The sequence below is a fragment of the Vigna umbellata genome, chromosome 8, assembly GCF_029865625.1.
Source record: "Vigna umbellata cultivar VRB3 chromosome 8, Vumbellata_1.0, whole genome shotgun sequence".
Taxonomy (NCBI): domain Eukaryota; kingdom Viridiplantae; phylum Streptophyta; class Magnoliopsida; order Fabales; family Fabaceae; genus Vigna; species Vigna umbellata.
This window is the reverse complement of record NC_142172.1, coordinates 44,251,003-44,269,048: the sequence shown is the minus strand read 5'-3', so window position 1 is coordinate 44,269,048 and position 18,046 is coordinate 44,251,003. Positions and strand designations below refer to the sequence as shown.

Here is an 18,046-nt window from a genome sequence, read left to right as displayed (position 1 = left end):
AACAATGTAATAAATTAATTTACAAAGCCAAAATTTGTTATATTTGCAAGGTATACTTCTTAATTTAGAAACTTTTGATCCATCTCTTCCATCTAAAGACTAGCTTTAGCATTATTAATAGTTTCAATATAATATTAAACTTCAGCAAATTTGACTTTTGAACATTCATATATTTTCATTGATTTTTTTTTTCTTATTATTGATATTTTTCTATCCCGCTTTAAGCGCATAAGTTTAAGTGGACAATTTAAAAAAAAAAAATAGTATGAAATTATATAATCACCTTTCTTTGGTTGCAAGGTAAAAATAATTAAAAAGTGAGAAGAGAACAAAAAAATTGAAAAAGATTAAAAATTATATTTCTTCCATGGGTAGAGAAAGTGAAAAAGAAAACGAAAATGATCATTTTTAAAAAATAACATATGAGAGGAGGATGCATTTTAAGAATCAGTTTTATTTTATATTGCTTTCACATTATATTATGTTATATATATATATATATATATATATATATATATATATATATATATATATATATATATATATATATATATATATATATATATATATACACGCGCGCGCGCGCAAGAAATGAAAAATAAAACATTTGGGACTAAAGAAAGACGACATCTTCGCAACTTTCCATATTATATTAACTTTTTACCCTTAAATTAATTTTATTTACTTCCTTCTCTCAAATCAATTACATCTTCATCCACACATTTATAATTAATTATTTAAAATTTTATTCGGGCATAATCATTTTGTATATAAATATAAAAATTACACTATAATTTTATTCAATTTTCATGTGTTACTACATTTTTTAATTTTTTAAAATCCTTTCAAAACTTCAATTCACTAATTATAATAATAATAACAATAAACATTCACAGAGTCTTACGATTTTCTTCAATTTTTAAATTTTAAAATATTTAATTTTTTTATAAAACAAAATTATATTCCAACTTACATCATTTTTAAATTTCTTTTCTCCCACAAACTAATTAAAATTTATTTTTCCTGACTTTAATCAAGCTTTTTAATTTAATTTGTCCCACTTATCTTCACCCTCCCCTACTAGAAAACAAATAAAATATAAACAGAAACCCCTCCCAAATTTTGGTCATTGGAAAACTGAATTTAATTCAGCCATGGAAAACATCATAGTGCATGCTCCTTTCCAATCCTCTAACAGAACGAAAACAAAAAATTCACAAATCCAGATGGAAATTTTCAGCTCCTTTAGAACCAAATTTTCTATTACTACAGCACAAGGTCTATTCCAGAAAATAAATTGACCACAATCCATTCGAATAAATAAATTTTAAAATATTATGTTATTTAAAGAAAAAAAAAATCTTAGAATGCTGCTATAATAGAGTCTATTTCGGGAATTGAAGTTGTTCGATGTTCATTGGGTAAATAATTTTTAAGACTTTAATAAAGAAAAAAATCTCATTTGTCCATAAATTTAAGCTAGTATTTTGATAATAGAGTTGTGTTCAAAAAGGGAAAGGTGAATTGGCTCCCATAAACAGCTAGTAGTTGAACATCTCATCAAAAGCAGAATCATATGTAAAACAAAATAACACATCATCGAAGAATACAAGATGTCATTACACTAATGACTGCTGGGAAGCAACTGAAAATGATAAAATCTACCTTAATGAAATGAAACTAAAAAAAAAACAAGGTTTCGCTACATGTTGCAGACATTTTATGTCCCGTCGATGATTGTCTGCTGGCAATTGATGAACTTGAAGTTACATAAGAGTTGCTTGAGCAGCATAACATGAAAGTACTTCAACTGCTTCAGTTCAATCAACCACAAGGTTCTTCATTTTGGATTCCAGTTCATCTGCATCACCTTCTTCAGATTCTTCGTCGATGTCTTCTCCATCGGGGTCATTTTCGTCTAATGGACCCAGCACGTCAGGAGAACTCTTAAATATATCCGTCAACTCCTCAATGCCTTCTTCGGAAATGAAATTGCCATTAATATTCAGATGTTTGAAATCATCCTTTTGCACCACAGTCACAGCCAATTGACGAGCTCCATTTCTGGTTATTTGGTTGGCACTTATATCAACTTCCTTTAACTGACCATGACCTTCTATGGCTTTACTTATCAGGTTGGCACCTTCATCCTTGAGTTCATTCTCAGAGAGGTTCAACTTAGACAGAAACTGCTTTGCTGCAATGCAGGCTGCAATTGCAGGAGCAGCATCAGCTGTAATGTCATTCCCACTCAACTCTAAAACTTCAAGTTGAGGTGCTGACTCCTTAAGAGCATCGACTATAGCAATTGCACCATCATCTGCCAAATTTAGGTAGCTCAGGTATACCTCTCTTAGCTCTGTGTGCTTGGAAAGAGCTTTACTAAGAGAAACCCCACCTTCAGTGCCTAACATGTTGTCTCGTAGATCAAGCTTCTTCAGATGGGTACAATTCCCTAAAGCATCACACAAGGCAACTCCACCCTCAGTGCCTATCCTAGTGGAGGAACAACGAAAATCCTCCAATGAAGGAGAACGCTTCACAACCTCGGCTATAGCTAGTGCCCCTTCATCGCCAGTCATGTTATTATGAAAATGGAGAACTTTGAGTTTCTCTGTGAAAGGAATCAACTCACAAACTGCTCCAGCAGCTTCCTTTGAGATACCATCATTCATCAGATAAAGCTCCTCCAAGCATTTCTGGGATTTCAAAAGTGCTCCAAATGCTCTAACACCTTTTTCACCTAATGCATTGTCCGAGAGGTTTAAGGACTTCAAGACACTGCCTTCAAGGGCCGAAGAGAACATTTTCATAACATCAAGAGCTTCCGCTTCTGGTCTTCCAGCAATGAAATCTGATAGATCCACTTCCCTAAGCTGGTCCTTGAGGGAAGTGAGAATGGGCTCGGCAACTTGTGCTGCTCCTATCCCAAAGCTTCTGTTGCTAAAACATATTTTGGTGAAAGAATTCCCTGGATCCTTTAATGGACTTAAAAGTTCATGTGCCTCGTCTGCTTCAATGAATGCCCGTTTGCCTTTAGATATATCAAAAACAGATTCATGAGGCGTAGTGGTGTGAGAAGATGTCACCACTTCATCCTCCTTTCTACCAGGTCCTCTTTTGAGAACATCAAGGAGGAGCTTACTACATTCTTTGGCATAAAGCTGAACCGCAGAACCTCCATCACCATCTGGCTCTTTCTCATAGTGCAGGTTTGCTGTTGCAAAAGCCACATCTTCAATCCTCTTTGCATTCTCTTCAGCCTCTTCCCTGTCCAAAGTTCCATACTTCTGTGTGAAAAGAGATTTAGTAGTCAGATTGTTGGTCATCCTCTCCACAAGTGTCTGTCTAGTGTTCTGACTAGGAGGCCATAATTTGATTGAAAATGATCTCTGCTGTGAATCAGGCTCCATGTCAATGATACCTACAAGAACAACTAGTGTAAGTATGTAATGGAACATTCGAGGATACATAACAAGAACAGAAATTAGTTCATCCCAACTAGTTCGAGAAAACAATTTTTAATGGGGATGCTTATCCCCAGTATGGTATCAGCCCTTCGAACAGAATAAAAGACTGAAGATGTCAAACTGAAAATACATTTCAAGAGATACGGCAGTTAAGTTAGTAGTTAATCTTGTCGTCATTATTGAAGGCCCCATACCCCCCAACTGTTGAGGACAACTTAACACAAATTAAAGTTTTGAATGGATAAGAAAAATCTTTCGCTGGACGGGTCAGTAATAGGAGCACAGACACAAGAAATTCCCTCCGTGAAATAATTGCTGTGACGAATACCATAAAAACGCAACATTGATTGCAAAAACAAAGTAGGACACTTTCTTTCCATTCCAATCATAAACTATTAATGAAACTGATTAAACATTGAAAACATGATGAAAAAATGAAAACAGTTAGAGTTTATAGTGGAAACTTATCAAAACGTGTCACGAATGTGTGTAGAGGGGTGTTTCCTGAAGAGAAGAGAACGCCCACAAAACCGTCGACAGCAATAAATAACCGACAAACAGTTTGGTTTGATCCATTTCACCCACAAATCAAATCCATCCGAATAAAAATCTCAACTTTAAGCTAGAATGCGACAGATCTGACACTATGCAAAGCTACAAACTTTAAACACAACTTTGAAAGCCATTGGAGAAAGCGCGAGGAAATGGGAACAGTATAAACAAAGATGGGGAGGAAGACAAATTTAAGAAACCGCAAAGTGCGAAGCAAAAACCTTATACATGAGAAAAGGGTACCTCTTTTTCCGTCGATCTGAGGATTAGTTACCCCCTCTACTGCAGTTCACTCTGCAGTTTCGCACAATCCTTTAATTTGAATGGTACAACCGTATAGTAACGAGAGAGAGAGAGAGAGGATGAGAGGGAAACGTTAATGATGCTAAAGAAAAGGATCAAAGAGAGTACTTTTGTTAGCACCAAAACAAAAGTGTTGTTTTTAAAAGTGGCATGCCATTTGTTGTCGTTATAATCCTCAACCCTAGAGAAACATCACAATAAAATTTGAATTTGTGGATACTCCTCTAACGCCGACCTAATTTCAACAACACAACTTGTTTTCATTGAGGTTTTTTTCTTAGAAATATATTAATTGGAAAATGACACTTGAACAACCATTTTTGACAACATTTAGACACGCGCACACGTGTCAAAATCTGAGTGGTCCAGTTGGAAAAATTAAATGAAAATGGACCACTCAGATTTTGACACGTGTGCGCGTGTCTAAATGTTGTCAAAAATAGTTGTTCAAGTATCATTTTCCATATTAATTAGGGTGTGTGAAATGGTTAATTCAGTGGTTACAATTTTTTAATTTTTATTTAATTTTTGAATTTATAAAAGAGTTCAATAACTACTATCTGCTTAGTTTTATTGAACCACTTTTTAATCACATTGCAGTTTCAGTAATCATTTTGATATTAAATTGGAGATTTTTCGTGATCAAGTTATAATATTTAAATCAATTTATAGCTTTTACATATTTAAATACTAAATCACATTTCTTTCATTTAATCAATAATTAATTTATCATTGTTTCAGACATTTAAACAATGATTTACTTTTAAATTTATCTTTTATCTTTTAACTCTAAAATAGTTTTAAACTTCAAACACAATTGAAAAGAAATACGATATAATCTAAGCAATCTAAGCCTAATCTGAAAATAAACATAAAAAAATAAACAAATAAATTTTTAATAATGATAATTTTTGTATCACTTGTTCATTTATAATATTAAAATCGAATAGATAAGTTTATAATATTTTTCTTTCTTGAAATATTTTTTTTATCTATATTTATAATATAATAAAAAGAATGATAACTAGTAATATTAAAATACAAAATAATAAATAATTAAATTAAATTAGATGGATTATCTGTCTTTGCAATATTTTTTTATTTGCTTTATTTCTTTTAAAGTTTCGAACCATTTTTTTAACATGTAGACCAATTTATTGAAGTAGGAGTTAAGTGGACTGAAAAAAGTACATGTTGGTTGGTTTAGGAGATATTTATTTTATGTTAGTCTGTTTCCAGTTTGTTAAAATAAGTTGTGCAATCCTATTTTCTAGGATATGCAGATTAAATCTAGATCAGTTAACCATTCACGTAATTTTAGGATGAAAAATCGTGGGTGGATACAGTCCTTTCGGTCCTTCTTTTTCGGTCAGTTATCTCTGTATTTTGGCTTTATAAGCCAACTTATGTTTTGTTTATAAGATGAGATTATGCAGCACATACCTTAAGTGAGTATATTATTCTCAGTTAACAATTGGTATCAGAGCTCCTATATAGGGGCCTGATCCTAAATCTCCTTGAGAGTGAGAGAAACAGTGGTGAGTGAGTGGAAAGAAACAACAAATTTATTTCAAAAAGAGTGTGAAAACAGAATGGCAGAGAATGATAAGTATGTGCAACCTGCAATCCCAAAATTTGCTGGTCATTATGATCATTGGGCAAAGTTGATGGAAAATTTCCTACGTTCCAAACAGTATTGGAATTTGGTAGAGCAAGGGATCACCAAAGTTGCAGATGGAGCAACACCTTCAGAGGAAGAAGTTAAATTGGTGGAGGAGCAGAAGTTAAAAGACTTGAAGATAAAGAATTACCTTTATCAAGCTATAGACCGTGAAGTGTTGGATACAATACTTAATGATGACACGTCTAAAGACATTTGGGATTCAATGAAGCAAAAATTCCAAGGATCTACTAGGGTGAAAAGAGCACAGTTGCAAGCATTACGCAGAGAGTTTGAAATTTTACAGATGAAAGAAGGAGAGACGGTCAATTCGTATTTTGCTCGTACTCTAAAGATTGCTAAAAGTATGAAAGCGTGTGGTGAACATATGGGTGAGAGTGTTATCACTGCAAAAATACTAAGGTCCATGATCTCTAAATTTAACTACGTTGTTTGTTCAATTGAAGAATCAAACAATTTAGAGATTATGACAATTGATGAGTTACAAAGTAGTCTCCTTGTTCATGAGCAAAGAATGAACAGTAATGATGATGAAGAAAATGTGCTTCACATTACTAATGACGATAAAGGAGGAAGAGGAAGAGGAAGGGGAAGACATTTCATTAGAGGCGGCCAAGGAAGAGGAAGAGGAAGAGGAAGACAACCCTTCAACAAAGCAAACATTGAGTGCTTTAAATGTCACAAACTTGGACATTTCCAATATGAATGTCCCACTTGGCAAAATGCAAACTATGTTGAGGCTGAGGTACAGGATGAAATAAAATAGGAAGATGAACTCCTACTAATGGCCTATGTTGATCACAAACAAGGGAAGGAAGAAAACTGGTTTCTTGACTCTGGGTGTAGCAATCATATGAGTGGAAATAAGGAGTGGTTTTCAAACATGGATGAAAGCTTTAGGCACACTGTCAAGCTTGGTAATAATACTAGATTGAATGTAATGGGAAAAGGAAATGTCAGATTGAATGTCAATGGATTTACAAATGTGATATCAAATGTTTACTATGTTCCTGATCTTAAGAATAATCTTTTAAGCATAGGACAACTTCAAGAAAAAGGGCTCACTATTGTGATTCAGAATGGGATATGTGCAGTTCATCATCCTGGACGTGGGCAGATTATGAATGTTCAAATGAGTGGAAATAGGATGTTTTCTGTGGCAGCCACTATGATGCCAGAAAATCCTGCATGTTTTCAGACAGAGTCAGTAAATGAATCTCGTCTTTGGCACCACCGATTTGGTCATTTACATTACAATGGCTTGAAGTTACTTTCCTCTAAAGAGATGGTTAATGGGCTACCCTCAATTATGACTCCACAAGATTTATGTACACACTGCTTAGTAGGAAAGCAACATCGAAATTCGATCCCAAAGAAAGGTGTTTGGAGAGCATCAACCAAGCTTCAACTTGTGCATGCAGACATATGTGGGCCTATCAAACCCACCTCAATCAGTAACAAGAGGTATATCTTAAGTTTTATTGATGATTTTTCTCGAAAAACTTGGATTTACCTCCTCCATGAAAAATCTGAAACTTTTTCTATATTTAAAAGTTTCAAAGTCTTTGTTGAAAAAGAATCTGGTGTATGTATTACTTGCTTAAGGACAGATAGAGGTGGTGAATTTACCTCAAATGAATTTGGAGAATTTTGCAAAAATCAAGGCATAGGACGACAGTTAACAGCAGCCTACACTCCTCAACAAAATGGAGTGGCCGAAAGGAAAAACAGAACAATAATGAATATGGTGCGTACCATGTTGGCTGAAAAACAAGTTCCTAAAATATTCTGGGCAGAAGCTGCCAAATGGTGTGTGCATGTCCTCAACAGGTGTCCTACAGTAGCTGTACCAGACAAAACTCCAGAAGAAGCTTGGAGCGGCATTAAACCCACAGTGAAATATTTTCGTGTCTTTGGCTGCATAGCTCACACTCACATACCAGATCAACAAAGATTCAAACTTGATAACAAAAGCAAAAGGTGTATCCTGTTAGGAGTAAGCGATGAATCAAAAGCCTATCGCTTGTTCGATCCAATCTCGAAGAAAGTTATTATCAGTAGAGATGTTATTTTCGAAGAACAAAAGAGATGGAATTGGGAGAAAACTGGAACAGAATGTGAGCAAGATATTTCAGATTCTGAAAAAGATGTGCAAACTGAGAATGAATCTGAGGAGTGGGAAGAAGAAAATAATGATACTGCTGGAGATTTCACAAGGGCTGGTGTACACTCTGATGAACCACACAATTACATTCATGAAAATCCAATTGAAGGGAGGGTTAGACGAAACAGAAGAGAACCAAGTTGGATGCTTGATTACGAAAGTGGAGAAGGTTTGTCAGATGAAGATGGTTTGATGATGGTAACCGAAAAAGATCCCTTGTCGTTTGAAGAAGCTGAAAAAGATAAGAAATGGAGGAATGCAATGATGGAAGAGATGAAATCAATAGAGAAAAATAAGACTTGGGAGTTAGTTGATGCCCCAAGTGGAGTGAAGCCCATTGGAGTCAAGTGGATTTTCAAGACTAAGCTCAATGAGAATGGTGAAATAGACAAATTTAAAGCAAGATTAGTGGCAAAAGGATATGCTCAAGAATATGGAGTTGATTACACAGAGGTGTTTGCTCCGGTTGCTCGGCTTGACACTATTCGCATCATACTTGCATTAGCAGCTCATTATAGTTGGCCAGTTTTTCAATTAGATGTGAAAAGTGCCTTCCTTCATGGTGAACTCAAGGAAGATATTTATGTGCAACAGCCTACTGGTTTTGTCAAGAAAGGGGAAGAAGACAAAGTTTACAAATTAAGAAAGGCATTGTATGGCCTTAAACAGACCCCAAGAGCATGGTACAGTAAGATAGAGAATTATTTTTCTCGTAAAGGCTTTGAAAGGTGCTACTGTGAACATACTCTTTTTACAAAATCAAAAGAGGGAGGTAAAATTTTAATTGTAAGCCTTTATGTTGATGATTTGATATATACTGGAAATGATTGGAGCATATGTGATGAATTTAAAAAGTCAATGATGTCAGAGTTTGACATGTCTGATTTAGGAAGAATGAGGTATTTTCTTGGAATATAGGTTGTGCAAAATTCAAATGGAATTTTTATTTGTCAAAGAAAATATACTCATGAGATACTAGCAAGGTTTGGCATGGAGAATAGCAATGCAGTAAAGAATCCTATTGTCCCAGGTACAAAACTGTCAAAGGATGTTGCAGGGACTAAAATTGATCTAACCATGTTTAAGCAAGTAGTTGGCAGTCTAATGTACTTGACTGCAACTCGTCCAGATATTATGTATGGAGTAAGTTTAATTAGCAGATTCATGTCTTGTCCAACTGAATCACATTGGGTGGCAGCAAAACGCATATTAAGGTACTTAAAAGGTACCACTGAACTGGGCATTTTTTACAAGAAGGGTGGCAGCACAAATGTTGTGGCTTATTCTGCAGTGACTTTGCTGGAGACTTGGATGATCGTAGAAGCACTTCTGGATCTGTGTTTTTACTTGGCTTTGGAGCAGTTTCATGGTCCTCTAAGAAACAACCTATAGTAACATTGTCTACTACTGAGGCTGAGTATATAGCAGCTGCCTCTTGTGCTTGTCAATGTGTTTGGATTAAAAGGATATTGGAGAAGCTTGGCCTTAACGAGCAGAACAGTACGTTAATTCTGTGTGATAACAATTCAACCATACAATTATCCAAGAATCCAGTGTTTCATGGGAAAAGCAAACACATTGATATAAGGTTTCATTTTTTGAGAGATTTGGTGAAGGATGGAGTTGTCAGGATGAGCTATTGCAAATCACAGAGTCAAATTGCAGACATTATGACCAAGCCTCTGAAACTGGATCAGTTCTTAAAGCTTCGTAGTATGCTTGGCATGATTGAAATTTCAAAATTAAACTAGATGTCATAGCATATAGTTTAAGGGAGGGAATGTTGGTTGGTTTAGGAGATATTTATTTTATGTTAGTCTGTTTCCAGTTTGTTAAAATAAGTTGTGCAATCCTATTTTCTAGGATATGCAGATTAAATCTAGATCAGTTAACCATTCACGTAATTTTAGGATGAAAAATCGTGGGTGGATACAGTCCTTTCAGTCCTTCTTTTTCGGTCAGTTATCTCTGTATTTTGGCTTTATAAGCCAACTTATGTTTTGTTAATAAGATGAGATTATGCAGCACATACCTTAAGTGAGTATATTATTCTCAGTTAACACCAATACAAAAGCATTATCAAATTGGTTGTTTATATTTTATCTAAATTCAAATTAATCTTATTTCGGCATATACAAATTAAGAATTCTCCTGGGTTATTTTGGTACTATTTAATACAAACTTTTGAAACATAAGTTGGAGAAATTGGCGTGATTGGTTAAGAAAACAACAAGAGCAAAATTGGGCAGAATGCAACAACACAAAACAGAAACGAGTGATGATACTTCGTTCTAAGAACTCCCTTATGATCCCTCTGCAACAAAACACCCCTCTCCAATTTATTCCACCAACTATCCCAAGTTGGTGTTCAAACAAGGAAAGAAGCCATGGAAGTGATGGTGATCTTAGTTTCTCGATTTGAGGATGGTAAATCTGAAAGCAACGTTCCTCTCCCTCGTCACCCTCCTTACCCACTTTCCTTAACAGCATCATAGTACCAAATCCCTGTGTCCCTAGATCATCCTTCCCCGTTTCAAAAATCAACATCTTGGAGCACCCTAGGGAGGCCAAACTAGGAGCCCCACAACCCAAAGGATTGATCAAAGGTTATTGATGACATGTGGCGCATCAGGGTACGCAAACCTCCACACCTGCATGGCCGAACTCTCCTCAAACCCATCTACAGCTTCGGACAAAATCGGCTTAGAGCTCCAAAACAACGGAAAAACAAGAACCACACTCGCTATTTTCACACCCCCTAACAAACCCCCACTATCAATACCCACACGATGAACTGCGTTGTGTGCAATATTGGCAACTGCAGTATTCAGTAGATCACCCCATATAAATATTCTCTTATAAAAGATTTATCTTGCTGATAAAAAGAAGACAGTTGAAAATTACAATAACTGTTCACCATATATTCGTTATGGTAACTGAATTCATAAATTATTGTGAACAATACTGATACAGAAGAACCTGCTCTTCTAATAAGATATCAGTAATATTATAAGTCAATACAAACAAACAAAGCATTCTTATAGCATTGAAATCTCCGACAAAGAAGTTTGGCCTACTCGTGCAGAAACAATCGCAAGCATTTGATCATCTTCATTGCTTTCTCAGAATCGGGATGGAAGATATGATAAACATGATCCTCACCTTGCTCTTCAAACAGTTCCAATTTTCCTTGCCACCCACTCTTTCTCACACCCTCCAAGTACCAAACCCCTCTATCCCTAATTTTATCCTCGCTAGCCACACACACAATAATCTTGGAACACCCAAGTCCATCCAAGCTTGGTGCCCCAGGAGCGAAGGGGTTGATCATGGGGTTATCAATGCCACCCGGCGCAGAAGGGTACACAAAGTCCCAAACTAAACAGAACAAACGCTGTCTGTGCCCTGTAACAGCTTCGGATCCAATTGGCTCCGAACTGCAGAAGTAAGGATGGGAGAAAATAGCTCCTAATATTTTAACATCACAAGGTAAGGGTTCAGTCCCAGCACGCATGGCAATGTTGTGAACTATGTTCCCACCTGCACTGTCCCCCCCAATGAAAACTCTTTGGAAATTACCGTGGGAAATCAGCCAAGGATCTTCATTGGTGGCGTTGTTTTGATCGGAATGGGACGCAACCCATTTGAGAGCGTCCCAGCAATCATGGTAACATGCGGGGAGAGGGTGCTCCGGAGCGAGCCTATACTCCACGGAAACCGCTATGACGTTTGTTTGGGAAACGAAGATGTTGAAGTAGCGATGGTATAGTTCGGAGAAAGCGGACTCAAAGAAAAATCCACCACCGTGAAAGTAGACCAAGATGGGCAACTTCTGAGGATGGTCTCGGTCACTGGTTGGGGCTAGTTTGGGAAGGTAAATTCGAGCTGAAACAGGAGGGCTTTGAGAGATGACGATGTCTTTGGATGAGACCCCTGTTAGAGGGTCATCAATTGAAGGTGGGACAAAGGGTGTTTCTCTTGGCCTTTCCACGGTGCCGTCACTGAAGACTCTGATATAGGTAGGTAGCTCTGCAACGATCTCTTTTGAGTTGGTGGAAGCCATGTGAACAGAGTAATTAGAAACAGAGGAGTCAGGTTTTTTTTTTAGACAGAAATACTGGTGGAGTTTTTATGAGTGATTAGCCTCACAACCATGTTTTCATAAATAATGGCTGAGATATGGGCTGATTGGGCGTCACGGAATGGGGACATGTACATGGGTCCCACAACCAATTTTTATTTTTAATTTATGTGAAGATAGTTTTTTTTATCTCAAACCTTATATTTTTTTAATAGACTTCAATTTTTTATTTTAATTTTCAGTGTTAATATTTTTTTTTCCATCTTTACTAGACTCAAACACACTGTAAAAATAAAAGATAATAAGCTAATGCCCTAACATTCAGATCAATTTTTTTTTATTGCTAATACATGCTTTCTTAGAGCAATAATGCGATAATGTGCATGAGTTGAAAGAGAAAAATATATAATATAAAGAATTTGTTAGGTTGCTTTCAAGGGACAGAGATACGAAAAGTCATAAAAAAAAAGTTATCACGGATAATGAGGTGTAGATATTAGTGGATGTCACATTAATCAACGTGGCGTGTTTCTTTGAAACTATACAGAATTTGAGAGAAAGGACGCCGAAAGATTTAAGTGTATTTTAAAATAAAGTTTTGTATTATTTTGAGTGGATTTAAAAGTGAAAGTAAGTGAATGAGGTTAAATAAAATAATTAATAAATAAAAATAAGATTATAAAATTGCTTTTTTATCTTAAAAGTAATATGAATTTTTTTTGGATGAGTGAGAATATTTGTTGAAAAAATGTTAGTCAATAATTTGAAAACAATAATAATAAAAGAATTAAATATTTATATATTAATTTTTATTATTTTTAAAATTATGTTCAAATGTTGTATTTTTTTTTGAATTAATAATAATTTAAAAAGTAAATTTTTTGAACATGAATCCTTACTATTTTATTTAACACGTGAATTAGTCAACTAATTGATTTTTTTACCATTTATAAACACATGAAAATTAGTTATGGACTTGGCTCTTTCTCATCCACAAACAACATTCAAATATATGGTTGTTAAACACTTTCAGAGACATAAATCTTAGATGAATTTAATAATACATGATTAAAAATATAATAGTAAAATGATTAGATGAATTTAATAATAAATAATTAAAGATATAATAATAAAATGACAGCTCATCTTTGTAAATTTTCACAACTTTTACTAGATGGGATTATAAGGATATTCCGCGAATTAAAGAATACACTCTTTCTGTTGTCAATTTGTTTTTTCAATTCGTATTTCCATTAAGGCACGTTGTACTATATTTTGGTATAATACTATTAGAAATTGATTCTTATTTTAAAATATATTTTTTACGTGTAATTGTTATGTGCCTATGATGCCTTTAATTTCAATACTAATCAATCACAACTTTAATTCTTTATATTACTAAACTATTCAAATAATTTTTCTATTTACATTTCCACGTAGACAGTTTTTACATATATCTATTTTAGCTAAAAATTACTTCGTTTGAACTTTTATCCTTAATTATAAGTTGGATTGAAAAGAATAGGCAACTAACGGCAATTTCAAACGGAAAGTCTCAACCGTGAAAATAGCTTCATTCATTATCTTGATGAACTTCTTTCATGGAAGACAAAACGTTTCATAAAAAGACAAAATGAATGATAAGAATAAGTAAAGACGTAGTTTTTAAAGGTTAAATAATTAAAAGTACATAAATTAAAGATAAAATCAATTTATAATATATAAGTCAAGTATAAATCTTACCTTACAAATTAATTTTATGAGATGAAGTTAAATTTAAAAACATAATTTTTAATTTATATATATATATATATATAAATATCCGAGTACAAGATAATAAACTTTAGATGCGCATTTCAGATTGTATATTCAAGACATATTTGAAAATAACATAATTTAGAAAATATTTCTGGTATCCAATATAAGATATATTTCATTATATGTAAAAAAAAGTAATTGGGACCCATTTTTTGTGGCCTCCAATGAAAATTTACCCTGGCGTGATATGAAGTAGAGTTGTACAACATGTAAAGAGACGTGACTTGGACCCAATTGGAGTTGTCTGTGTCTCCGCAACAATTAAATACAAAAGAATTAAAATAGAAAAATAACAGGAAGAGCTAAAGAATGGAGATGAAAGGAAGAATTGGAGAAAGGTAATAATGTAAGACAATTTTTATTGAAGGTCATAAAGTAGTTTTATTACAGGCAGAAAATGGAGAAAATAAGAGTGAGTGGTGAGGGATTAAGCATCTAATGATTGACTAGAAAAGAAGCGATGAGGTTGATCAATTTGTAAGCGTTACGAGAGTCTTGATTGAGGGCTGGTTGGAGGAGATGGTAAACATGATCCTCGTTTTCCTGCCGAAAGAATTGAATTTCACCTTGCCAACCACTTTTCTTCACAGCCTCATAGTACCAAACTCCTCTGTCGCACAAACCGTCCTTTTCAGCAACGCAGATGAAGATTTTAGAACAAGCAAGTTGAGCCAGACTGGGAGCATCGGGAGCCAAAGGGTTAATGAAGGGATTATCGATCCCACCTGGTGCAGATGGGTACGCCAACTTCCAAACAAGATTGTAGAAGTTCTGCTCAATTCCGGTAACAGGCTCAGACCCAACAGGCTGTGAGGCATAAAAGTAAGGATGAGCCAGAACAGCGCCCAGTATTTTAACGTCTCCAGGCAAGGACTGATGCCCAAAACGAAAGGCAAGAATGTTGTGGACTATGTTGGCACCTGCACTGTCTCCTCCTATGAATACTCTGTTGAAGTCACCATGGTGAATGAGCCATGGCTCAGTGTTGTCTGTGGGGTATTTGGTAGAGTCAGAATGTGATGCAACCCATTTGAGAGCCTCCCAACAATCATCATAACTTGCAGGGAGAGGGTGCTCTGGGGCCAGTCTGTACTCCACGGAAACTACCATAACTTTTACCTCAGAAACCAACTTCAGCAGATGGACGTCGTAGAGTTTGGAGAAGGCGGATTCGAAGAAGAAGCCACCCCCGTGAAAGTAGACGTAGATGGGAAGCTTCTCTGTCTGGGAATTGGAGATGTTTGGGAGGTAAATTCGTGCCGAAATTGGTTTTGGAGGTTTGTTTGAGATTGCAATGTCCTTGGACGACACTCCTGTGTTAGAGTTGTGCAGCGTCGGTGGGACAATCGGAAAATCGCGCGGACGTTCAACGGTGCCATCACTGAAGACGCGAACCCACTCGGGTATCTCTGTAACGATTTGTTTGGCATTGGCATTGGTGGTGGTGGAAGCCATTTTTAACTGAAGATGGAAGCATGAATGGTTGGATTGGAACCCTTGGCATTTATTTATAGCTGTCATTCAACTTGAAATCGTATCCAAAACGAAAACGACTTTGACTTAGTTAAAACAATTTGCGCATAGTACTATTGGTGGGGTTAAGCGTTTGTTGATCGATCTTTGATCAAAAGTTACACTGTAAGTCTTTTTACCTAAGAGATAATTAGTCCAAACACCGATTGCAACTTATCTCACGTTAAATCCACCACAAAATTGTTCATACGTCCTCATCATAAATCATGTAAGGAGGAATAACACACTTACGCATAGATATATACATTAATAAGATATTTTCTGAGCATTGATGAATTTATTTTTAATACCACTTTAAAAGACGTCTTATTAATGAAATATTCAACAAATCACTCAAATTTTGATACAATAAAACCACTAAAAAGACACATTGTAATATAAAATAATAATATTTTAACTATTATTTTTATTTTTGACGTAAAATTTAAAATAATAATTACTATATTTATATTACAACATTAATTGTTTACTAATTAAACTTAAATTGATTTTACCATCAAAATATACTTAAGAGACACTATCGATTTAGAGAACAGTTTACCAGAAAAAAAAGAATAACATCAGAATATGTGACAAGGAAATCTATATTATATTCTAATAGAAAAAAAAGTGACAGATTTATATATTGTGTTACTTGGGTGAAGTGTGTACGCAATTTCACATTTGTACAATTTTTTGTTAATTTTTATATTTTAAAATATAGTTAAGGTTAGAAAAATCTGAAATATGTGCATTAAAGATTAAATCTCTATACTGCTAATATTTTATCCTCCTTTTAATCAAAATTTGTCCGTGACTTTGGAGAGGAAAATAAACCTTTCAACAACTTAACTTTATTAATATTAATTATTTATTTGAACTTAATGAATGCACTACCTTAAAAACTAAATTTCTCATTCAACATAAGGTTTTTTAAAAAGAAAGGTAAATTACCAATTTCAAGAGTTATTCATTATAACCAAAGATTAAATACACCCGCAATAGATAGATTGTGACATCCCAATTATATAGAAAAACATATATAATAAAGACATCGTGCATAATATAGAAAAGCACTCACGAATAATTAGGATTACAGTCATCCTCAAAATAGCTTTAGAATTTCAACTTTAATAAAAGAGGTCTAAACTGTAAACTTAAAGAGATGATCATATGACTAAGAAACCCCTAGGAAGCCTAAACTGCAGCATTGCTGTCTTCCTCCAAAGTTGTCTCCAAAGAAACCTCCTCGTCATTTGCTCTCATCCAAGTGAATGATCATCGCAAAAGAATCATACACAAACAACACAAACAAGCAAGGGTGAGCTAATTATATAAAAAGCATACAATATGGCAAATGCATGCAAGAGTTAACTTCAATCAAGCAGGGTAAACACACATCCTAACATGTTGAGTACTAAACTTGACTCGTCCGGACTTTAGAATGATAGTCGAGCTATGGCGGGTCTTGCACTCGTGGTGACTTATGAAACTTGGGTTTCTCCACCCTACCACACTCACGAGGTTAGTCCGTTATCACTCACCTTGGGCCATACTGGAAGCACCCAAGACTAGGATCTCCTGCTACTCCTCACCACATGGTTCAATCCTCTCTACGTGAGAAGAAAGACCATTGGAGTTTTAGGATGACCCCAAGACTGAGCTCCTACCTTCATTCTAAACAACTAAGGGCACCACCATGGATCTTCTCCTTAAAGATCATGGAATTACGTCCATCAACCATACTTGTTATACTTCACCACCAAACATGTGTCATACCATCACATACTATCAGTTCAATAACATTACTACCATCATACTATGTATTTCAATCATTCACACACTTGGTTCACCCAAAGCAAGAACAAAAGAGAAGACTGGACCGAAAAGGTTCGCACAGTGCACCCTATGCGCAAGGCGAGACAAAAGCATTTCGCACAGCGCACCCCCTAATTCGCATAGCGAATTAACTCACAACATGCATCAGACTTCAAACCTCTCGCATAGCGCACCCAAGTCGCTATGCGAGAGTCCAGACAGAGACCAACCCCCTTAAAGCTCTTGTTATGCGCCCCGCTCGCCTCTCGAATTAAAAGGGGGTGGTTCCAGACCCCCACCAGTCGCATAGCGACAGGATTCGTCACGCGAATCCACAAACAGAAAGCAGCACCCTCTGGTTATTCGCATAACGCACCAACTCGCACAACGAATGACTCAGACAGTGAGCGCCCTCTACAGGGTCTCGCTATGCGAGACAACTCGTCTAGCGACTCTGCATAGTCTACAGAACGCCCAATTCTACAAATTATGCTCCCTTGCACCCTCTAGACCAATTATAGTCCTTTTTCCCATTTTCTAAGTCCTCTAGATCGTGATTATGTCCCAGTTAAGCTTGTCTATGTGATTCCTAACATTCCTCTAATGATTTTCAAGTGATCAAGACGCACTTCACTCTCTAGAACATT

General features: G+C 35.4%; 2 protein-coding genes and 2 pseudogenes across 2 annotated transcripts; 1 reads left to right on the top strand and 3 right to left on the bottom strand.

Moving 5' to 3' along the window:
* Positions 1-1,548: 1,548 nt before the first annotated feature.
* RANGAP2 (RAN GTPase activating protein 2) lies at positions 1,549-4,515 on the bottom strand. Its single transcript, XM_047325593.2, has 2 exons — positions 4,266-4,515; positions 1,549-3,424 (listed from the first exon to the last, which is right to left on the bottom strand). Exon 2 carries the CDS (start codon positions 3,411-3,413, stop codon positions 1,821-1,823), a length of 1,593 nt encoding a protein of 530 aa, XP_047181549.1. The 5' UTR covers positions 3,414-3,424; positions 4,266-4,515; the 3' UTR covers positions 1,549-1,820.
* Positions 4,516-5,917: 1,402 nt separating this feature from the next.
* Positions 5,918-6,772, top strand: LOC148194790 (uncharacterized). Its single transcript, XM_088097270.1, has one exon. It carries the CDS (start codon positions 5,918-5,920, stop codon positions 6,770-6,772), a length of 855 nt encoding a protein of 284 aa, XP_087953396.1.
* A 3,594-nt stretch (positions 6,773-10,366) lies between these two features.
* LOC148194789 (2-hydroxyisoflavanone dehydratase-like) lies at positions 10,367-12,317 on the bottom strand (annotated as a pseudogene).
* A 2,094-nt stretch (positions 12,318-14,411) lies between these two features.
* Positions 14,412-15,558, bottom strand: LOC124847336 (2-hydroxyisoflavanone dehydratase pseudogene; annotated as a pseudogene).
* Between the last annotated feature and the right edge of the window lie 2,488 nt (positions 15,559-18,046).

Excerpts from the sequence above, each read along its gene's own strand:
- RANGAP2 (XM_047325593.2), bottom strand. The coding sequence starts at position 3,413 with ATGGAGCCTGATTCACAGCAGAGATCATTTTCAATCAAATTATGGCCT.
- LOC148194790 (XM_088097270.1), top strand. The coding sequence starts at position 5,918 with ATGGCAGAGAATGATAAGTATGTGCAACCTGCAATCCCAAAATTTGCT.